Raw genomic sequence first — 24,036 nt, 5'->3', positions numbered from 1 at the left:
AAGTCACGCTGACAAGCCTGTAGTTCCCTGGATCCTCCTTCCAACCCTTCTTGTAGATGGACATCACATTTACTAACCTCCAGTCAACTGGGACCTCCCTGATTAGCCAGGACTGCTGATAAATGATTGAAAGTGTCTTGGTGAGCATTTCTGCTAGCTCCCTCAGTACCCTTGGGTGGATTTCCTCCAGCCCCACAGACTTGTGTGTATCTAGGTGGTGTAGCAGGCCACTAAACATTTCCCCTTGGCTTATGGGGGCTCCATTCTGCTCCCCATCCCTGTCTTCCAGCTCAACGGGCTGGGTACCCAGAGAACAACTGGTCTTACTATTAATGACTGAGGCAAAGAAGGCATTACCTCAGCCTTTTCCTCATCTTTTGTCAGTATGTTTCCCTCCACATCCAACAAAGGATGGAGATTCTACCTAGCGCTCCTTTTGTCGTTAAGGTATTTATAGAAACATTTTTAATTGTCTTTTACAATCTGGCAGTAGCCAGATTAAGTTCTAGCTGGGCTTTAGCCCCTCTGATTTTCTCTCTGCATAACATCATGACATCCTTGTAGTCCTCCTGAGTTGCCAGCCCCTTATTGTAAAGATCAGAAACTCTCCTGACTTCCAGCCAAGGCTCTCTGTTCAGCCAGGCCAGTCTTTTTCCCTGCCAGCTCATCTTTCAGCACAAGGGGGCAGCCTGCTCCTGCATGTTTAAGATTTACTTCTTGAAGAATGTCCAACCTTCCTGGACCCCTTTGCCCTTCAGGACTGCCTCCCAAGGGACTCTGTCAACCAGTCTCCTAAACAGGCCACAGTCTGCCCTCCAGAAGTCCAAGATGGCAGTTCTGTTGACCCCCCTCCTTACTTCTCCAAGAATCAAAAACTCTACCATTTCATGATCACTATGCCCAAGACAGCCTCCAACCATCACATCACCCACAAGTCCTTCTCTGTTTGCAAAACACAGGTCCAGCAGAATGCCTTCCCTTGTTGGCTCCCTCACTAGCTGTGTCAGGAAGTTATCTTCCACACACTCCAGGAACCTCCTAGATTGTTTCCTCTCTGCTGTATTGTATTTCCAGCAGACATCTGGTAAGTTGAAGTCCCCCACAAGAACAAGGGCTAGTGATTGTGAGACTTGTCCCAGCTGCTCATAGAATATTTTATCTGCCTCTTCACCCTGGTTGGGTGGTTGGTAACAGACTCCCACTGTGATATATGCCTTGTTGGCCTTCCCCCTGATTCTTACCCATAAACACTCAACCCTATCATCACCACCAATAAGCTCTAGACAATAAAAGTTCTCCCCAACATACAGGGCTACCCCACCACCTCTCCTTCCTTGCCTATCCCTTCTGAAAAGTTTATCATCATCCATTGCAGCACTCTAGTTGTTCAAGTAATCCCACTGTGTTTCCATGATGGCAACTATATTGCAGTTTTCCTGCTGCACAATGCTTCCAGCTCCTCCTGTTTGTTGCCCATGCTGTGTGCATTGGTGTGGATGCACTTCAGCTGGGCTATTGATCCTGTCACATTTTTGGTGGAAGAAGCCCTAGTTCCTATGTAACCATTCTCAGGTGCTTCCGAGGTTTCTAACACATCAATAACCCTTGCATCTTTGTTGCCCCATGGATCTCCATCCCCTACCTCCACTGAGGAGCCAGACCAAAGGACCTCACTAGCACATCATCCCTCAAACATTGGTGTGCCATCCTTAGGCTTATCTCTAGCAAGCCTGGTTTTATCCCTTCCCCCCTTCAAATCTAGTTTAAAGCTCTTTCAATGAGCCCTGCTAAATCCTGTGCAAAGATCCTTTTCCCCCTTTAGGACAGGTGTATCCCATCTGTTGCCAGCAGGCCTGGTGCCATGTAGACTGACCCATGATCATAAAAACCCAAAATACTGCCAGTGACACCAGGCTTGGGCCAGGTATTGATCTGCTGGCTCTTTGTGTTTCTTTCCTCATCATTCCCTGCAACTGGAAGGATGGAGGAGAACAGTACTTATGTTCCTGACCCCTTAACCAGTTGTCCCAAGGCCCTGAAGTCTCTCTTGATTGTCCTCAGACTTCTAGTTGCAACTTCATTGCTGCCTACCTGAAAAAATCAATAATGGATAATAAAATGAGGACCATGCCAGGGTAGGAAGTTTTTTCTTCATAACTTTTACCCGGGCCCCAGGGAGGCAGCAGACTTCCCTAAGAAGTGGGTCCAGTCTGCATATTGGGCCTTCTGTTCCCTTCAGAAGAGAGTCTCCTAATGAAATTAAAATATCTTAAGAGCTTTGGTAAGGTCCATCTATCCAGAAATTTCTTTCCTGTGCCAGGAGCTGGCTATCACATTTCAAAGCCTTACATCCCATGGGCTATGCACTGATCCTTTTCAAATCAGTTTGGAGCTCATATGTAACACCCATTTGTGGTTGATGTAGCCATCAATAAATATTTCTAGAAGTCTGCATCCCTACATGCCATCTCCTTACCTGGCACATGAGCAGAAAGATAGCTAGGGGTATTATAAGTCTTAACAGGCAAAGGAATTATTTCCAAGAAATTAATTTTACATAGGGAGGCTAAACATCTTTGCTCCCTTTGTAAGCAGTGATCAGGAGATGCTGCTGTTAAGAGTTATATGAACCAGAAGTCAAGTTCTGCAGGTGTCCTGAATTACCTGGAGGAATCCTTCATTTTCTCCACCAACAACAGGCACTCAAAAAGATGAGTCTCCCATCCTAAAATAAAAGCTCTCCAAAATAATGAACCCCAATCCCCAATTTTGGTTTAGGTTTATGGGGTAGAACTATTGCAATGCTTCTTTCTCCTTCTTTTTATTTTGAGGTATACATTTTGTTGAAATATTAAGTTTTTTTCAACTTGAATTATGCATGGAAAGCAAAATTTGATGAACAGCCACACTGCTAGTGTTAGTTTTGCTCTGGAAGTTTTTGATCACTTAATACAACCTTCCAATTAGTGATGTGAAAAATGAACAAGATCAGAAACACTCTCAAAAATATAGGATGAGTGTTCAACACTTGGCACAAATCAAAGAAAGGAGGGATAAATTTACACCCCATTAAAGAAATTCCATGCATAAAATCTGTTATCTTAAGAGCTCTGTATATTTCTTCCATATTGTTAGTCTAACAGTATTTTGATAGCTCAAACCTGCACCTAAACCAGGTTTCTCTAATTATCATTCAGAAGCAGCTGGCAGGCAATTAGTTTCTTTGCATTTCTTGGTACCATCAGTAACCAGTAACTTAATCAGTGTTTTAACATCGCAGAAGGGCTGTAAAGAGTAGATTGATTTCTCTCTTGGAAGGCAAATATTTTTACATTGGATAATTTTCAGAGGTTATTTTTAGTTTGGCTAGATAGTTAGCAGAGTTTTGGTGCTTATGAGATTAATATAAATCAGGGAAGAAGGTGGCTTAATGATGCAGATGGCAGAGGGCCATGGAATGCATAAGCTGCCTGCCTTAAAAAAGACAAAAATGCATTCCTCTCACCATGGCATCCCCAGAAAACCTAAAAGAGGAAATATATTTGTTTCATTTGAAATTCAGCCTAGGAATTCAAATCTCTAAATACAGACTGCTAGTTTGTGCCTTTTAAGAGATGCCACACTGAAACCCACGTTAAACAGCTGCGTCCATCTGGAGGTGGCTGTTTTACTGAAAGGCTTAGTGGTTTCCAGGGCAGTAATAGTGGGGTTTAGCACTGAGGATGATAGTGTACCTCCTTAAAAACAAGCTGTCTCCACCATTCAGGCTCAAGAGAAGGAGCAATCAAGCCTTTTAGGTAGCTGCAGGTGATGATGGTTACTGCCTCAGATCATATAATAAAGCCAGGCATATCATAGTTCGCAATTAAGTGGTTAGGTTTTTTTTTTAATTATTGTAAAAGCTGGAGGAAGACAAAACCAACAGTTAAGAGGAACAAAGATACAAGGTTTCTTGAGTGAAAAGCTCTCAGGAATGACACATATGAACCTTTCTAGAGTGCTTCTGTTGTGGTCCAGCAAACAAACCAGTGCCCACAGTCCAAAACTGTGTACAAGATCGGACCATAAATATGTGTCATTTTTACAGATCTCTCATTTTCTGTAAAAACAAGAATGAAAGCCATAAACCTGCCTGGTAAGGCGCATATGTAGAATATGAATGCCAGATTTTGAACACCTGGAGAAAAGTCCTGCACCTCCAGTTGTGGAGCAGTCACTTCTTGGGAGACATACTTTATAGGGATGTAAACGTTCAAGGCTTCGGTTGGAAACCGGACTTACTTGACCAATAGGGTATGGCTCTGTCTGAGCTACTCAACTAAATTAACTTTCCAGGGTCATTTTGACTATAGGAGGAGGTAGGATGCCTGTGACCAGTCTCCAGCTAGGTAAGAAGGGTTGCTGGAAGTAAGTTATATCAGCAGAAAGTTGTTAGGTTGTATCAAGACATTGGAGCCTCCATGATGACTTCAGAGAGAAACAAGATGAACTGCCTGTTAGAGGTATCTCCATGGATTGCAGAAAGCTAGATCAGTAGCTTAGTGTGTATTAAATAGCCAAAGACTGATGAAATAACCTGCCCAACCCTTGCTGTTTTTGAGAGGATACAATTAGTAATAACGCTCAGAATGGAGACACTAACTATAGACACTGTCCACAGCTAGAGATACTTTTTCCCATGTTTCAGTAATTGATTTGCTGCATATGATCATGGATTCAGGTTGGAGGCTCAGCCTGTTGTCTGACCGAATCGTGAGAGGAAACAATACAGAGTAATCTGTAATGTTAAATACAACGGAAAACTTGTTCCAATACAGTTATATGACTCACCGGAAACGCAAAGGATCACAGACATGCATCCATATCATATGCAATAAGGGTGGTATGGGCTACCTCAATTTGGCTGTTCGCTTGGAAACCTCTAATATGGAACTAGTATTTACGGAATACTGGGTCACTGTTCTCTGGACATCAGACTGGTATGAGGTACGTCAGATTAAGCATCCACTAATTATATCACTCAAAAGATGAACACTGATTCAATTAACAGTTATTTTAGACAAGAGTCAGTGTTTTCAAAAGCAATGGACAACTCTGTGTGCCTGATTTTCAGAAAATGTGCTTATGAATTCTTCATGAATTTCAGGACCTCTTAAAGAATTCCCAAATAGATGTCAAAAAATTTGAAATATGACTATCTTCTAACATTTTTTACCAAAAGTCTTAGGAGAGCAAATTACGGACTCTTGTATAAGTACTAATATTTACAACCATTTAGACTTTACTGAAAAGAGATACACTGCCATTCTCCACTTTGTGCGTGACACTTTCAAATATGTTGATGTCTCCTTGGTTTGTTGGAAGGACAGCAATGAGCTGTTGTTTTGGTGTTTCAGACTGGATATGGAACATGACAGAAAAGTCTTAGTCTTTCCCTCTTTGCTACCAGAACTTCAGATTAGCTCTGTCTCTAAACAGATGTGAAGAGAAATTATCTTGACTGTGGAAAAAGAACTGGTTTTTGTGTTTAAGAATCTACAGTTTAGAATAAATTTAACCAACACCAGCCAAAATATTGTAAAATTCTTATAACTACTAAGCTATTTCACTTGCCATATTCTTCCTCGGTGCCCATTTGCTGTGCACCTGTATGCATGAAATGGCCGAATTACAATCTTGTGTGACGTTACAGAAAATGTGCTATTTCATTCCTGAGGCAGAAAACTCAAGTAACAAATGAAAAAAACAATGTACAGGATGTTCTTTAATCATGTAAGTATATTGCAGCTATGCTCATTGCTCTAAATTATGGGTTTCCTGTAGGGTTTTTTTCTGGATAAAGCCAAAACAAAAAAGAAATTAAACTAATTTTAAATATTAGATGTAAGTATTTCAAAATGAAACATTTATTTTTTTAAATCTTTTGTCTGACTGTAGCCCAAAATATTTAATGGATGTTTTAAAGACATTATTATTATGGATGATACCATACTAATTAAGGGTATTGTACAGGCATTTGTGGCTAGTAATCCTTAAGGAGTACTTTTAATTGTATTCCTGCTATCCCACTATCAGTGGATACTGGAATAATGAGCAACTTAAATAAACTAGCTACTGCTTGGTTAGTTAATCTCCATAATAATTTTACACTGTTTTTCATGGGATTTGTGTTTATACGAAGATGGGAAGCCTGGGTAAAGAACTAGAGACTTAATCTTAGGTATTTCTTTCTGCTGTATTAACTGCTGCTGTCTATTGAATCCTTCAGACTTTGCATTCAGTTGAACAGGGAGTTCATGGGTATTTAATGTACACTTAAAAGATTTCTGAAATCATGGCATTACTAGTTGCTCTTTAAAATAAGTCCTTTCAGAGCTTCTTTACTTCACAGTATAATATGCTGAGAAATTCAGTTTTGTAGCATCTGTTTTTTAGCAATGCCTTCTGTTTCACTGGAGGATATCTCTGACTGCTTCTCCCATTCTGTCCTAACAAACTTTTATGCTGGTTTATTAATCACTCATTTACAGATGACGCCTAAAGGTCTTTGTTGCAGACCAAAACTTTTAGTGCACACACACAGAGTCTCAGAAACTAGTTCACAGAAACTCTGATAAGTAATATGATAAATGTAATTAGTGTACATAGCTAGACTGATTAGCAATAATGATTTCCAGATGAGGACACATTATCCACTAGCACTGTCGTGTCCTACAGTCACAGAGCAGCACAGAAATGTTCGGCTTCTGTTCCCATCTCCAGCTAGCTCCTATAATGCTGAAATAACTCATTTTCTTCACCAGATGTGCCCTAAACAGAGAAGAGTCTGAGGCTGCTTGAATTCCTTCATCGCCTTATACATAAAGAATTCAGGGACAGCTCCAAAAAAGTATTTAGATGACACTACCACATCATAGGAGTCAAGTATCTAAAGAGTTGGTGTTTTTTTTTCCTCCAGATCATGTCCCCAGATATTGTGGAGAAAAGTGGCAATATAAATCTCAGAGTATCGTTCCTCAAGGCAGCACCAAAGAGAAAGAATACACAGGTGCACTTCAAGGCAAAATTGCATAGTTCAAGCACACACTGGAGGACAAAAGAAATCATTCAGCCCCCAAAGATCCTGCGTACATGAATAAGATTTGAGTTCGCAAGACTCATGGACAGCAGATCATCCAGTCCTTGACTGAAAATTGTGTTTACTACTTTTCCTTCAAGATGTTTGCAAGATGTGCCACCATCCCATCGATGTGAATTGTGCAGAGGCAATTCCAGTTGCAGAATGTTTGGATGCACAAAAGTTGGTTCCCCACCACAAAACGCTCATAGTCCTGGAAGAAAACTGATGGAGGTGGATAGATGGAGAAGAACAAAGATTGTGAAAATATTACTTAGCATGATACGCAGTGGTCATAACATATTTGTAGACAAACATTTGTCAAGTTGATTTTAGGGAGGAATTTTAAGGGCTATATTTGAAGGAGGATAATGAATTATCATTATATGAGCTCCTCTGAAGCACAGCAGACAGGACAGAGGAAAATGCAAAAGCACATTTCTGGAGAGTTTACAAACATTAATGGATTTTATAAACAAAATTGCTTTTTCTTTCCCACAGGAATAGAAATCAGTGAGAAACCAAGGAAAGGTTATAAGCCTATTTCTCTTTAAAACAACACTAATTTTCTGCTACTGCAGTATCCTGGCTAAACTAAAATGAAGCATTTAAGTTCTGGATAGTTTAGACAGAAAAGCCAAGAAAATTACTCTCATGGTGACAATTTATTCACTTTTTTCCCTTTTATCTTTACCCTATCTTTAGCCAGTCCTATGTATAGGATGCCAAGTTGAATTTTCCCTTTTGTTGAAGAGTTCTGAATCCAGCCCTCTCCAAACTCACAAAACTGTATCCTATCCATAACTACCTAACAGTTTTGAGGCAGGATGCTGTCATTTTACCACACCTATGTGTTCCTAAATGTAAATAAATACTCTTTGTGGCAGGGACCGATACATTTGTCTTCATCCTAGCCACAGTGCTGCAGGGTTAGCCCTCTCAACTATGTCTACAGATGCTCTCTGACAGCATTGTGTATCCCCATCCTGCTACCTGGCTGTGTCCAGTATTCACACAGTACCTTGCTGTACATGTTATCAGGCCATTTAGGAAGGACACAGGCTAACATGTCTATTTGATGCTGGCCATGGTCACATTTCCACAGAGCAGTATATTGTCATACGCTGCAAGGACAGGCATGATCTATGCTAAGGAATAGTCCACACCCAAGATCATCCTTGCAGTGTATTCTGGGGCTCATGTAAACCTTGCCCCTGAGAATGGACTAGCGTCTGAAGGGCTTGGGTAGGAAACAAGTCTGGGTTTGATCAAGCATGGATAAAGATTCCTACTTAAAATCCACAACAACTTACCTCTCTCCTTGATACAAGTACAGAGCTGTTTTATACAGCATGAAATAGCCCCAGTGAAAGAAACAGAGTATATGTTCGCACACACATACATATATATATATGTACTAGGGTCGCCAAGACACTCTCCTGTGAAAGGGCATCCCCCATCAAATCCACTGCTTGACTTCAGAATGGGAGATGGAAGTGTGGCCTCCTGCCTCTCCAGGCATGGCATGACAACTGGCATTACAGTGTGCTGAAAGCAGATGTTTCTCAGTCTCACCTCTGTGAACAGGCCTTTATCTCCTACATCCTAGGTCTAAATATCCTCCAAAGCCCTAGCAGTCATTCAGTTTCTTGAAGATATTAACAATGGCAGCAATTTCCCCTTCCCATTCTCTTGATTAAACAGAGGGAAGGAGGTAGAAAAAAGATGAGAGGCGTAAAACTCCAGATGTTGTCGACACCAATATCTGGTTCCACCAGAGATTTTGAACACTGAAGCAATGATGAATTACAGTGGGGTCCCTGTGGCAATCCAGACTGCTATCATAATACCACTGAGGAAGAATAAGGGCTAGCATTCATTAACATGAATAGCAAATGAATTTATGACAATTTCCACTGGTCCTTTCAAAGAATATGAATACATCTGTAAGAAATTAAGATGACACATCAGTGTAACTCATTCATTAATAAAGTCTGGTATTGCACATTTGTTGCAAAATTTGTCGCAAATGTTACCAGTGGTTTTTAATTCTATAACTATACTTTATTAAAACCATAACACAAATGTGTCTGCAGAAGAATACTAGCCAGTTTGCAGACTATTATGTAGGTGATTTAATTATTAAACTTTAGTGTAGAAACTGAACTTCTTCAGTTTTAAACAAGTAGTTATTTAATCATTACGAACATGTACGAAAGAGTTACAGTCACCTTGCTTTCTTTAGGGTTATATGGAAGTCAATTTTACACTAAAAAATTCCTATTAAAAGATCTCTCTGTGATCTGAGTAAGTGTGGAGGGAGAAATAACAATACGAGAAAAACAAACCCTAAACAAAGATCAAAACCAATAATAGCAACATACCAAACTGTGATGGAGTCAGTGCAGTCAATTCTGTATTCCCATGAATGTGGAGTCACAACTTGCCCATTTTAAGGGCAGACAGTCAGGACGCAACCTAGTCAATGGCACAGGCGAGAAGAAACACAGATTAGCAGTGTTTATGCATTTTAAGTTAGGCAATATGAAGAGTATCCATTAGCCATGCGTTAGAAAACATGAGTCTATACTTCACTACTCTACTTAGCAGTAGTTCCTACTGAGCTGTGCCTTTCAGCTTTTCATATGTATCACTATTAAATATATCTGATAAAAATCTTGCTGCTGCAAGAAACCCAGGCTGCGTATTTACATGTCTCTGTGCAAATGCGCCAAATGCCTACTGAGACAGAAGGCCTGCATTAGGACACAGCATAAAGGCATTTGCATGTGTGAGATCCACAAGATGCTGTGAAGAGCATCCCATATCCATCTCCAGTGCCCTGTTTTGGCACCTCATGAAACCAAATGGAACAAAATGTTGAAGCCCAGATTCTGCAGGCGACTCTGCAGCCCACCTACAAGTGATACTAATGGACAAGCCGTAGCTTCCTTGGCCACTCCATTAAGCCTGTCCATGTAAGGTTAAAGACAAACAAACATTCACAGGATCGTGGTCTTGTTTACTACTTTAGAAAGAAACACTTATTAAGTAATAAAGCCTGCACCTTAAAAATATGTATTTGATTTTAGTTCTATCTAGTGAGGAAAAAGTTGAGAGAAAGAGAAGTTATAAATCCTTAGTGTACACTCAAGAAAACCCATCATTACAAACTCAGTGTTTTACGAGCCACGAGGGAAAATATGAGAAAATGCAATATTACTTTAAAACAGCAATACTTCATATTGACTACAAACCAAACTAACAGCAAAGTTCATCCTTAATTTAAAGACAAAGTTGCAATTTTTTTCACGGCGCTAGATTAACATAACTGAACAGATTTATGTACATTGCCAAGAGCCAACACACAAACATTTGGAAGATATTCTGTGAAAATGAAGAAAACAATCTGAATGTTTCCTTGTGAACCTTCAGTAATAGCTACAAATATTTGTGTTAACATGCTATTTATTTGGTAGTTTTCTTACTAGTTACCAAGTTTCATCTCAGCTCTCAGGAGAGTGCTGGAAGGAAAGGCAAGAATGTAAACCTGATGGGTTGCTGTTTGAGACAAGGATCCAGCTCTGATCAGGTGTGCTCTGCTCTAGAACATTCCTCACTGCAGGTCGGGTCTGCTCTTCTACGGCAGCAGCGAAGACTAGTCATGAACTCAGTAACCCTTTCCTTACTGCAGAAATCATACTGCAGGAGTCTGTCTCTTTGTCCATGTCATCAATGGCACGATCTATCTGCTCTAAAGTTTGTAGACACGTGGACTCAATTGCACAAAGGTGCGTAGAAGATGAAATATCACTCATTTCCCTACGATTCAGAGACTCCTAAATGACCTTCTGAAATCAGATCTCTGTCATCTTTTCCTCTCTTGTGAGTCTCATCAAACCCTGTGCCCAGATGCTGTTTTGGAAGTTGTTGAAACCTGAAAAACAGTCATCCATAATGGGATTTCCGGCTTCAGAAAAAAAAAACAACCCACACCTTCAGCATCCCTTTCCCGTTCACACATCCTCTTCACATGTTAGTTGTCAGGCCTGCAGTGTCACACCAGTCCTCTGTCCCACATTTCAGGAAGCAAATGCCATTGGCTTCCACAGTAGAAACACCCCCAGAAAATAAGCCATAAGCATCCAGAATGAAAATGATAAGCCAGTAGAAGTGTTTGATGATAAAGAGGTAGCACGTCCAGACCAGACAGAAATAACACTCTGGATTTCGGGAACACTTAGGTATCTTATTAAGAAGTATTATTTTGCAGTACTTAAAATTGTGAGCTTTTCTAAAATACTTCTGTCAGCTGTAACTGCTTGGATGCACCTCTGCTAACCAATCCTGAAACACCATTTTGCTTTGACTTAAGAGTCTGTGGCTTCAGCTTCATCTGAAGTTGTTCACATTCCTGTTTCATTATCTGGTCCTCAGCCATTAGGGTTGCTGGTGAACAGGGGTAGTCTGAAGCTCTGACTGCAGACACTGTCTGACCGCAGGCATTTACCAGACCATAAATGAACCAAAATTCTTGCTCTGGACCACTGGTGGGCATCTCCCTAAGCAAAAAGGGATGCAACCAGGTGTGAATAACAGGGTCGCTAAGCCAGCTATATCCCTTGCATCGTAAGGTGCAGGTCCACGTTACAGACCCTGGTGTAACTACACAGCCATGGACCTGCAGCCACAGTTTCTATGTTCACAGCATGCCTGGGTCCAGCTCTTCAGCAGCAAGATGTTGGAGGTGCCTGAGCTCACAAAGGGAGAGGAGGTCCCCTGCTCTGCCCTATTAAAAGGCTCAGTGTTGCCCCTAGGAGTGATAAAGCCACAGGTAAACTCACTGACGACTGTGGGTAGATACACTTCATGGCCTTGACACCATAGAAAAGGAGCCTACCAAAAGCAGTTTCCCTCAGCTCCACTCCAGCCAATAATTCCCATAAGCCAGCTGCTCCTTTTCCTGGAAAACAAGAATAATATTTTTTTGTATATGCCAAAGCGGTATTTTCAAAAACGAAATAAGGCTGTGAGACAGTACAACTCACCAAGGATGCAAGGGACAAGAGGGAAAAAACTAAGACACATGGCTTTGGTGGGGTGGGAAAGGGGGTGCTCCTGACTTCTGCTGGATCAGGCTGAATTCAGACTGACAGCATACAGACCATCTGGAATCAAACCCCGTGTACCTTCAGCTTTTCTTCCCTTCTCCCAGATTTTCATAAGAGAGAAGGGCAGAAAAGGAATCTGGCCCTTCATTCAGACAGTCAGGCACATGATGGTCTTCCCAGGGGAAAGCCTTTGATCTCATTACCCATGCCAGGATAATGCCCATGAGTACATTTTAGGATCATCACAAGTGGCAAAGCCACTAAGAAAATACACCATGTCAGCCACAACTACCAACAAACCATTGCTTATGACAAAGCAAGGTGGTCCTTGGTCTATAGGAGTAAAACTAAGGCTTTCAAAACCCATTTTGGGCAGAAAAAACCCAAACCCATCAACATTATTTATGAGAAGCACAGCGAGTACAGAGAAAACAAACAGCAGCTGAAGTGGTCCTGGACCAGCCCTGTGGGTCTCAACCATCTGAAACCTCTGCCTGTGTCCATGATTAGTGTTTACTAAATTCATATGCTCTGGCACCAATAAAAGACTTCAGCACAAGCAGACTGCACAGCCACTAGGATTTTTAAAGACCAATAAATTATCTGCTGCTTTGGAAAAGCCAGTTATCGTATTTAATTTGACAGCCCCATGCAGGGTGAATTCCATAGACACAAAACAAATGTCAGGCCTCGAGACTAACACACGTTTCCCCAGATGCAAAATAGACACTCACCAGTTGCTCTCTGAGGAGGATGGAAAAAGCTAATCCCTCTAAATTATGTAAACCAAACGGAGAGTGAAGGCTTAAAGCCTCAGCATTTATTTTTAAGAAGTAAAGCATAAACCACACTACTGCTTTCACATCTGCCTTCTAATTTTTTTCTTTGCCTTTGAATGATATGCAGTACAACTATTTTAAGATCTGCTCCTGAGTGCCTGCAGCTGGCACAGCTTGGAAGGAATAGTAGGCGCTCGTTTCTCCTCAGGACTGCCACCCTGGCCCCTAAACGCTTGTTGTGCTCTTGTAGAGAGGCTGGGACCAGGGAAGACCTTTTCCAATCCAGCTCTCATTTAATTTTGCATGAAGAAAGCCAGTGAGGAGAGAGCTTTCTCTTTTACTCATCTTGTATCTCATTCAGATCTGGTCTGGAACAGAAACAGAGGAGGAACATCCACTGAACTCTTAAGTGCTTTCCAGCTCTGGTTCACATCTGTTACTAATGTATCTTTACATACTGGGTAGTTTAACAAACAAGGAAGTCAGAGTTGTCCCGTGAACTTGGTCCTATCACTTCAGAACTTGATCCCTGGCTCTGACGCCAGCCTCTCGGAGGGACGGATGTAATGGCATGGTTCGTTTTTCCCCCGTTCGCAAAGTTGAAATAGCAACGCTTCGCTTTGCCATAAGCCGTAAGCCGGGATGCAGGGAGGCAGAGCGCCGTGTAAAGAGTTGGTGCTACTGGAAAGCGGTCTGACGAGGCGGTACCCTTACTGTCGCTTTGCTGTTACGCTTGTCAGGGCAGGGAGAGACTGCCCGGTGTGCGGGGTGGTACTGGTGGGCAGCACTAAGCAGGCAAGAGGGAGGGAAAGAGAGCGCTCGAGGTCTTAAAATGTGGAGCAACTTGGCCGGGCCGGCTAGCAAGCACTTAGCCAAAATTTACGCGTGCAAACGGCAGCCACCGTCCCACGTAGTGAACGGCGGCGTTACCGTCAAACACGCCGAGTGACAGACAGGGCTGCGCTCCTTCCTCGCGGAGACCGCACCGCGTAACGCTTGCGGGAACCTACAGCGAGGGGACGGCGCCACCTCGCCCACCCGCCGCGCCGCGCCGCGCCGCGCCGCCTCACCGGGGCGTGCGAGCTGCGCCCGGCGGCCGGCAGGGGGCGCCGCAGCGCCGCCGCCGGGCGGGCGGGCGGGCGGAGGGGCGGCCGCGCCGCATTGTGCGGCCGCGCCGCTGCCGCCGGCGGGAGCGCCCGGGGCCGCGCCCGCGTCCCTCAGCCGGCGGCGCCCCTCGCCGAGCGCCGCGGCGCAGCCCGGGCACCGCCGAGCGCGGCCCCTCCGCGCTGCTCTGCGAGCCCGAGGAGGTGAGCGGCCGGCGGGTGCGCGCCCGCGGGGCTTCTCCGCGGGTGCGGGGAGGAGCGGCGGGTGAAGGGGGCACGACGACAAGGTGCCCGGTGCGTGCGGAGCCGGGCGGCACCTGCCGGGACCCGGGCGGGGAGCAGAGCCCACCCGAAGTTACGGGGCAGGCGGTGATGAATCGATGCCGACACGGACATGTAGGTAGAGGCGGGTGCGCGGGCGCGGAGCGGCAGGTCGTGCCGGGGGCGGGGGGCAGGGTCTGGCCGCCGACCGGGCGCGCAGCCCCTCGGCGCCGGGTGAGGTACCGGCAGGCGAGCGGGAGCTTTCGTGGGAGGGAAACACCGGTGCCCCCCTCCCACCCCACCCCGCGAGGTGATCCAGCTCCTGAAGCACTCTGCGTTTCTAACCGTGCAAGTGAGCGCGCTCTGATATTTACTCTTGGGCAAAATGAATCAGGAGCGTAAACATGTTAGAGATGAACTGGGACCCCTCTCTACGCAAGGTGTCTCTACTCTTTCTTTCTACAGGCTTTTTATTTCAAGAAACATGTTTGAAATGCGTTTTGCTGTAGAGCAGGTAGTATTAACGTAGAGCTTTCTGTGTCAGAATTTGCGGCTAAAGCAGACGCTTTGGCAAGCCTTCATAACAGGCTGTGTTCACAAGTAAAGTTCTACCCTGTTTTAAAGGGAGACAGAATTTCTGATGTTTTAGTCAGGGCTGAGGACCGTCATCGTCATCACAGTTGCCATTTTCTCATCCAAGATCTTAAAGCATTCTACAGTGACAGGTACTGTTATATTTTTTACTGTCCAGGTTAGAGAAATCAAGGAGATGAAGTGTCAGGTGACTTGTTCAAGGTCACACAGCAAAGCTGTGAATAGAGATGATTCCCGTGTGGCCTGTTAAAAGTGTATTACCAGAAATTCTGGCATCCTTTTCCTAACCCCGTGCTTTGCCAAATGTTTATGTACGAGCTGAAGCAGCTTAAACAAGGAGCACTTCTAGGAGAACTTCTGGGTACAGATTTGTTTAGCAGAATGGGCAACGTACAAGTGCTTAGAGGTTTTTAAGCAACTGCAGCTGAGTAATTGAAGCCTTTGTGGAACTGGAGGGCTTGAGGAAAGACCAGCTATCTGCAGGCACTATTAGTGAGTGCTCGTGGCTTTTAAATCCGTTCTACAAAAACTGATTCATTGGAGTTGAGGCCAATATTGTAAATATAAGCATTGCAGCTGAAAGAATAAGGAACCTTGTGAGGCAGGTACTTTGGATTGTTAAGTACCTTTTGCAATATTACAGTGCCGGTGTGAAACAAACAGCAAGAGCTCGAAAGCCGAAGGCAGGTTTTGCATGAACTGTGCCAAATGTGTCAATAGCATTACTGCAATGTTTGAAGCAGGAATATAGCATCAGTTATCATGACTATTTAAAAAAAGAAAAAAGGGGGAGGTGAGGGAGAGCCTGGCTCCTTACAGCTCCATCCGCGTGGTGTTCTTCCCCAGGCTCTGCATTGACGTCACAATGACACGGTGAAGCCGAAGACAGGAGCTGGGAACGGTTCTTCTCCTTCACTTTTGATAATCGAGTGAATTTGTCGCCACTCTGTTCTTTCCAGCATGGCTAAGAGTGCAGAAGTGAAGCTGGCGATATTTGGTCGAGCTGGCGTGGGCAAGTCAGGTATGTTTGCTGTCTGATTTTTTTCTTTTGCTTGTCATCAGGTAACTTTTTGCTCCCTCTGTGCAGACAAACTCTTGGTACAGAAAGACAGCTGTGGCTTTATTCTTGTCAGGGAGGTCAGGATCAGGCTAGGAGTTCTCTCTTTCCTGCTTTCCATGCTATTTTCTCCAGGTTCTCCAGAATAAAAGTACTTTCATTGCTTTATAAAAACCCCAACAACAACAAAATCCAAACTTCCCACCCCAGCTCAATCCCACTTCTCATGAACAGAGTGGTAAGATTGGTCTTTTCCATTGGAACAAAATTAGTATTTAATTTGTCTTTTCACAGCTTGTGCTAGGTGAAGGTATTTCTGTTATGCTCCCTGCCCTGTAAGATCAGATCCTCTGTTAAATATTGGATGACTTCTGTAATAGCTGTAATTATGCTTGATTTCAGTGGGAAATTTTAGACTCAGCAACTTGAAGAATTTTTATTCTCTGTGCTGTCTTGGATTTATATATTTACCAGGAAACCAAGGAAATATGATACGTAAAGTTTGCATTTGGGGAGATCTTTTGAGACACAAACATAGTCTGGTGAGTTCATATGGTAGAAACACAAGGGGGAGGCATAAATGTTAAAAATCCATTTCTACAGACGGGCTTTGCTTTGGTGAGACAAGGGGCGTAACAAGAGGGTTGCAAGCGCTCTCAGGTAGTTTGGTGGTGTTGCATTAACTTGACAGGACCACTCTAACATGTCCTTACACCACAGGGATGAGGAAATAAGGAGACCGAGTCTAATCATGTTCCTGTGCCAGTTTGGGAATTGTAAGACACTGTTCATTCTAGACAAATCTACACAAAAGAAGCCAGGATGTAGGATGTACCTATAAGAGCATTAGGTGAGACTCTCAGCTGCTGTCAACGAGCTCCGGTTCCCCAAAGTAACTTTTATATTAGAAGTGCCAAGATTCTGGCCCATAAACTGCTATTATAGTTTTGTTAACTTTGGAATGGGTTGTTTATAAAAACATGCTTACCCCAAAGGTATTTCACCAGAACGGTATCAGTGAAGTACCCCTGTCAGCCTTCAGGAAAAAAGGCGTACGTGAGGCAGAGATTGTTAGAGATTATACGCTTATACAAAGACAATGCAAATTAAATTCTACCTTTTTGAATAAAATACCTGAGGGAATGCTGATAATATACTGGGATAAGTTTAAACGGTTCCTTCTCTCCTGCCGCACTCACCTCCACCCTTCTTTTGCATTTGTATTTCACTGTCCCCTCCAAGTTTTGTGTGTAACCTCAGCAGTTCTCCTTTTGGTTTGTCTTACATTTGGTCAAGGGTTTCTGTGGTTGTCCAGTCTTTTGGGTGGATTAAAAGTAATGCAAGAGGATGTTGAAGTATTTGCAGGAGAATTGTAACACTAAAAGCCTCCCCTTACCCTGATATTCTGAGCCATTTGAGAGTTTATACTTTAAAAACAAAAAAACTACCAGTTGAGTGCTCAGTTCAAATGCGTGACCAGTATAGGATTAACAAGAGCCTTTTTAACCAACTTCACTATACTAGGATTTTGTGGTTAAAAATGTTTTCCTGTAGTCCTGGAATTGGGTGGGAGATCATTTTTAATGAAAAGCCAATAAAAACATCCTAGTCTTTCAGAGTCGTCCTCCTCTCTCTCTTTTGTTTTTTTTTTTTTTTTTTTTTTTTCCCTTTGAGATGCAAGCAAGTATTACATAAAATATGACTAAGGCCCTCTCTTTTTGACTGTGACCACGCATGTGAATCTGTGTGGAAATGAAGGCGCAAATAAGTGGCAGCACAACCAGGTGAATTTAAGTGGGTGGACAGACCACAGAGTGCTACCAGCCACCTCAACAGAGGAGCAACTGTGCCTCCCAGAATCTCCAGCTTGCTTATGAAAACCCCTCTTGTACGTTCCCATAAACAGATCCAGTTCCAACAGCTCGGCCAACTCCAGCAAAATAAGTGTGTGTGTCTGGGGCGGGTGGGGTGGGTATCTGAAATTACCAGTTTTCCTGTAGCCAACAGTAGGAGCTGTGGAAGTGCTGTTACACCTTTGCTAAAAGCAGAGCTGGGCACAAGGTAGTCTTCAGATGGCTGAGTTGGGCGGGTAAGTACCCTGCTAAATTAGTGTTGATAGTATCTTTTTTTAGTAATGTAATTCCTTATCCCAGTGTCCAGCTTGTAATACGGTGCTGAGGCAGGATCCTGTGGCCATAGGTTACTAGAGTGGGGCTTGGCCAGACAGCTGAAAGACAAGTCAGACTCTAGAAGCAAGAACGCAAGGCAGAATGCTGGAGCACGCTAGATACATGTGATGAAAAGGAGACATTGGGTGATAAATAAGGCCACACTAATTGCCAGAAAGTCATGCCAAAATATGGTCACTGGCTTGCTTTCTTGGCTCTTCTTCATTTGCTGAGGAAGAGCCAGGCATTAGGTTCTTAATCTGTAAGTGGCTTCACCACCTGACAGCATCTGTGAAGTTACAGACACATATTGTAATATCCTGGAGAAGCTCCTCTTCCAGTTCCTGACTAGGACTTTGGATCAGTGAGTCAAAGCAGCTACGAAGAAAGAAGTGTTGTGCTTTGGGACATGTGGAGAATTAAAGCTGTCCCTCACGCACCATGAAAGTCAATAGAACTGTTACCATTACTGAGAGCTGCGGAACATCCTAGTCTCACTGTTAATGCTAGACATCTGTTTAATGGGGTGCAAGTTCCTTGTTCTACTAAGTAGTCCCTTCCAATTCATCCAAGACTCTCCCAGACACGAGGTGGGAAACCAGAACACTGTTCACAAGTCAGAATAGTGATAGCATCTCAGAAGAGAGTTAAAGCCAGGAAAAACACCACTTTTCTCTGCTTTCTTGCTGCTTACCAAGTTTCCATGGTTCAAAGGTTTAAAAAACAAACAAGGGGGAATAGCAAGTCTGACTGTCAGCTTTTTACTGTTCTTCCTTGCCTTGTCTCCTCCTGCCCGCTGGAGAAGGCCAGCAGAATTGCTAATCAACTCACCTGTCATGTTTTGGTTTTTATTTAATGTAGACCTAAACCTTTCAAATACAAAAGGAGGAGCAAACCAACGCAGGAAGGGGTGTGTAAGAGTGCTCTAGTAAGGCGTGTTATTCAGAATTACACTTAGTATATCGCTGGTCAGCTCATCTGGACAAGCTACCTGGGCAAGCTCATCAGGTACAAGCATCCCAACCTGCTCTTCTACAGTGAACAGGATGCTCCTCTCTTCACCCAGTTCTTAATGTAGAGAAGTTGCATAAACATTGCTTTAAACTAGCTGAAAAAAAAAACCAACACACATGAGGAGCTCTGCCTGAGCCAAGGAGCACTTTGCTGCTGCTTCACTTGGGAAGAAGAGGAGATGCCCTGTGGGTGGAAAGGGACATTACTAAGCCCTGCTATAGATAACAGGGCTGCACCTCCTAATCTGGGCTAAAGTAAAGCGGCACTGAGGGGAGAGAGAGCTTCTAAAATCTTTTTCTTTATGTCCAAGAGGAGCTTGGAGGGAGAGAAGAATTAAAGTTGAAGTGAATTATTTAAACATTGCTGTTTAAATTGTTCTTCTGCTCAATCCTACAGCTTCATTCCTATGGTAACAAAAGTTAGAATTTCCTAAATAGCTCCTTTCAAAAATACAGCAGTAACAATTAAAAAAGACTTAAAGGCCTTGTTCTTCCATGTCATCACAAGGTACAGTACGTGCCCAGAAAGTTAAAGAGGAGTGAAAATGTATGAACCAGGAGGAAAAAGAAGGGCATGTGCTGGATAGCACTGTATGGCTGATGCTTTTCCAACACATAATTCAGCTGACTATGAATGCTCAAAATACCTCTGCTTAGGAGCCTTTATATTTTGGCCAAAAAAAGAGAGAATGTCCAGCTGCGGCATGTGCTATCCAACTTGCCTTTTTGCTGTGTGTGTGCCAGGCTGAATACTCCAAGCTTCTGCATTAGTGTGTATGGTGCACCTGGCCACAGGCAGATGCAGTTCTCATCTGTCTGGATGGGCTGTGCAGCTGCAGCCATGGTACGTGACACAGAAGCGTGTGTGGTTTCTACTGGTGCTTAAGTAAGAGGGAAGATACTAAAGCTCCCACAGGCTCCCCCCAGTAAATGTGTCTGCTTCTAGGCAGCTATGTAAATCGTTTTCTTTCAGGTACATGAGGCACAGGGCTGTTTTCACCTTTAGATCCTGCAATAGCTGAGATGCTTGTGTTTCAGCAGCAAGAGGGTGATCGATAAAGTGGCATCAGTAAATACCATCCTGCAAAGAGCCTGTCCTATCTCAGAAATTAAGATCTCTCCAACTTCAGTCATCAGCGTCACAGTTGGGAAAGTTTGGAGTAGATGTAGATTTGTATCTGTTGGCCTATGCTATTTTCTTCCCCATCTAACCCAGGATGGGGGAGTGTACTTGGGAGAAAGATATCTGGATTTGAAAGTTCCTACACAACAAATTCAAGTAACAGCCAAGGTAGAGAGGCCTACAAATCATCTGTGTTTTGTTTTCGTTATCTGGGGATATGTGTGAAACGCACTATGAGGGCTCACTTCCCAATTGCAAGGTCTGGGCATGTGGGGAATAGAACTGAATTCAGTACACCCCCCACACCCCCTTCAAAAAACCCATACGGGTTACTGGGAAAGAAGCCCATTTCAAAGCGATTTTCTATTTCACAAATCCCTGCTCATATGTTTTCCCCTACTAGTTTCATTTCAGGGACTTTTGGGGAGGAAACATGGGTTATTAAGAAGTGATTAGTCATCAAGCTCACAGCTCTGCTAGTAAGGCAGGGAAAGCTACCACAAAGGCTTCAAAGTCCATGCTATACCAACTGATGTATCTAGGGAGGATTACTGTAACAAAGTGCCTCTGAAATCCAGAAATGTGGGTGGAAGGAGACTGCCTGGATTTCTGTTGTGTGGGGTTTTTTTTTGTTGTTTTTTTTTTGTTTGTTTGTTTTGTTTTGGTTTGGTTTTTTTACTGGTAGAGTAGATCTGTTGCTTTTTTTTTTTCTTTATTAAGAATGGCAATGAAACCAGATGCTTAAGCAATTATTCAGTGATCATGTTTAACACCCACTATTAATTGTCCCCTAATGTTTCGCTGGTAAAGTACTCATTAAATAATCCCACTTTTTGCATCCTTTGGTTTTACGCTTTTCAACCAGGTACCAATTCACTGAAGGTACTGTACATGTATGTGCATACATACTAGTAGAAATGTAACAGTAATTATGTCACTCTGGGTAAGGTTTTGTGGTGATTTCTCCCCCAGGAAGCATGCAAATACATCCCTGTGGAATAGATAATATTGCAAGCAACCAGTTGCATTAACATGACCTTTCCACACTTCTGTCCAGTGGATGACACTAATGCCTATACAGAGGGTGAGCCATGGGTTAATGGATCGGTGAAATAAGTCGCTGTCACCCATGAATGTGTGGCCCTGAGAGTCCTTGCCGTGCTGACAAGGAGAGGGGCTACTGTTGTAGTGGCCCCAACACATGGTTTTGGGTCAGGCAGGGTGTACATTAACCAAGTGCAGGGCCCTACTGGGATCAGCAGTATCTGTGACCACTCGCAGCATGTGGCTTGGAAAAGCCCCATTGTGTTACCACACATATACAAGCTTTTAGTCAGCAGCTGCATGACAACCAGTCTTTCTTGGACTTTCTCAAAATTGCATTTGCTGATTCTTGTTTTGCGAAAACTGAAGAGAGGGAACACCAAAAACCTGGGCTAGACACAGAAGCATTTGCCCTGAGTGCCAAGATGGTCTACTTGTATCTGTTACCTCTTCCCTTTCCTCTACTTGTTTGCCTGTCCATGGTTCACTATAGCCTTGCCCTTGGTATAGAAAGCATTCATGCTCTGCTCTACATTCAATCTTCCTTCTGGCTAACCATGAAATAATAAAACGCAGAATTTCTTTAACCAAACGCCAACATTGTTCATTCAAGCATAGCTGCCTTCCCTGTTCCATCTCATTTAACTACATCTGACATTGGCTCTACCTGCATCTCCTCTGAGCAGCTGGTGGCAGCTGTTAGAGCTAAGACTAGTCCTGCTGTTCTTTGTTTCTGTTTAGGTTAGGCTAAATATAGCCTGCTGTTTGATTACTGGGGAAGGAATGCCAGGATTCAAGATTTATTTGTACAGCACAGCTTTTTCTCTAGGCCTGTGCTCAGCCACCCCCTGCAGTGCTTGCCTTGATAAGATAGCTGCCCTGTCCACTTCTGTCTCCTCTAGTCATTGCAAAAGACAACTGAAAAGCTTCCTGGTGGACTCCCAGGAGTCCTTCACCTGCTTACTGTGAAGCCTTGCAGTGTTTTGGTCAGTCTGCAGTTCCCCACAGAAGTACCGAAGGCACTGACATCTCCCAGGCTGCTGACCCTAATGGTTCCTTTTAGAAATGTTAAGATTTTTATTCTTCCACAGACTTTTTCTTTACCTCCCTGGTATCTGAAGTCCCTGCCTACCCCTTGCCTTGCATATGCTTTTTTGCTTCATCTCTTCTCAGCTGTCGCCCGTCCCTCTCCCCGTGCCACTTTAGTACGTGTTCCCTAAAGTCTGCGTATGGTAGGATCACTTCTGCTTTGGACTTTACATGTAAACTTTGTATTTACAAGTTGCCTTTTCAGCCTCCTCACTTACTGCTTTCTCTGATCTCCAGCTCCTTCATTACTCTTTGCCCACACTGTCAGCGCATCATTAAAGGCTCAGTGCACGAGATCCACATGAGCTGACCTGGCAGCAGTGATGTGATGTGGCAAAGCACAGCCACTCTGAAGTGTTTCCTACTGTCTTGGAAACCTTTCCTTGCTTGAACTTTGAGGCTGCTCCAAGCTTTGACTGCTCCATATGGTCATGTGAAGCCAGCCTCACGCAGATTAAAAAAGGAAGCAGTATATGTCTTTACATAGCTAGCCTTGGTCATAGAAGTGGGTAAATTCACCTATTTTGGCTACGTAGCAGAGCAGGAGAAACAAGTTATGTCTGTATTTCCCAAACAGACTTTCTTTTTTCTACATTTAACTTTGCACCACCATTGAGCCTTTTACATTTACAGCACCCAAAAATAAACATGTAAGTATATTAAAAACTAACACCATCTTAAAGTAGGAGGATGACGAAAATGTTTTAGGCTTCAGCTAAGCTATGGTTACAGAGCTGACATTAGCTGCTGTTGAGTGAAGGTGTTTGTAACCTCTCACTGCTCACCTGGGAGGCACTCCCAACACTGCAGTGACCAGGAGAGTGGAAGAATTCTTCTAAGATAGTAGTAGGCAAGGAAACTTCAGCATCCTTATCCATTTGATGATTTTATTCCGAGTCCATGTTTGCTCAGCGTTACTGACAGTCTTTTATTACACCCGCTGCTGCAGAGGCAGAGTTACAACTCTGGGAGAAGGCACCCCTTGGCTTTCCTTCTATTCCCTTCCCACACGCAGTTTTCAGGGCACAGCCATGAGTGGTCCCCATTGCTGCTCTACTGCTTGTGGGACTCCCACCTCACCAGCTATGAACCTGGCCTGCTGTTTGAACTAGCATTTCTTTCCATTCACCTCAGATTAAAAGAGCTCCCCCAATTTCATTTACTCCTACCTCTTCCTGGAGTCAGATAAATAACTGAGAATGGGGGTGCATCTGTTTCTATCGCCTTTTCATAATTCTGAATGGGAAAAGTACTTTTTATGATTGTTTCCCACCAGGTAGAGCATTCACACTGCTGGAGTTAGTCTGCAGCTGTTACAGTTTCTAATGGATTTGCCATGTAGGTGTTGGGAAATGCCATATATTATGGTAGTGACGCTGTAGATAACTCATTCTATGCATACAGTATGAAAAGATGAATGGCAAGAGAAGCAAGAAGCCCTGGGGAAGGAAGTAGTAGATATATTAAACATATGTGCGGCTTTAAAATGCCATAGAAATTGGCTGGAGCCTCCAGCTGCCTTTCCAGAAATGTTAGACAGTAGTCTGCACACAGGAAAATGAGAGAGTATGCTGAAA

General features: G+C 43.4%; 1 protein-coding gene across 7 annotated transcripts in view; it reads left to right on the top strand.

Moving 5' to 3' along the window:
• Window positions 1-14,145: 14,145 nt before the first annotated feature.
• The window catches only part of RERG (RAS like estrogen regulated growth inhibitor), a 110,251-nt gene continuing 100,360 nt past the window's right edge, over window positions 14,146-24,036 (top strand). Inside the window, exons 1-2 of one of the 7 annotated variants that reach the window (XM_064459065.1) lie at window positions 14,146-14,314; window positions 15,925-15,986. In XM_064459065.1, coding sequence (XP_064315135.1) covers window positions 15,926-15,986 — 61 coding nt within the window. In that variant the 5' untranslated portion in view covers window positions 14,146-14,314; window position 15,925. Of the gene's footprint in view, window positions 14,315-14,335; window positions 14,507-14,575; window positions 14,724-14,949; window positions 15,097-15,811; window positions 15,987-24,036 lie in introns of those variants that run through there. The other 6 variants (XM_064459021.1, XM_064459049.1, XM_064459012.1 and 3 more) reach the window with 6 other exon arrangements.

The sequence above is a fragment of the Phalacrocorax carbo genome, chromosome 1 (assembly GCF_963921805.1).
Source record: "Phalacrocorax carbo chromosome 1, bPhaCar2.1, whole genome shotgun sequence".
Taxonomy (NCBI): Eukaryota; Metazoa; Chordata; class Aves; order Suliformes; family Phalacrocoracidae; genus Phalacrocorax; species Phalacrocorax carbo.
This window is presented reverse-complemented; position numbering and strand designations above follow the sequence as displayed.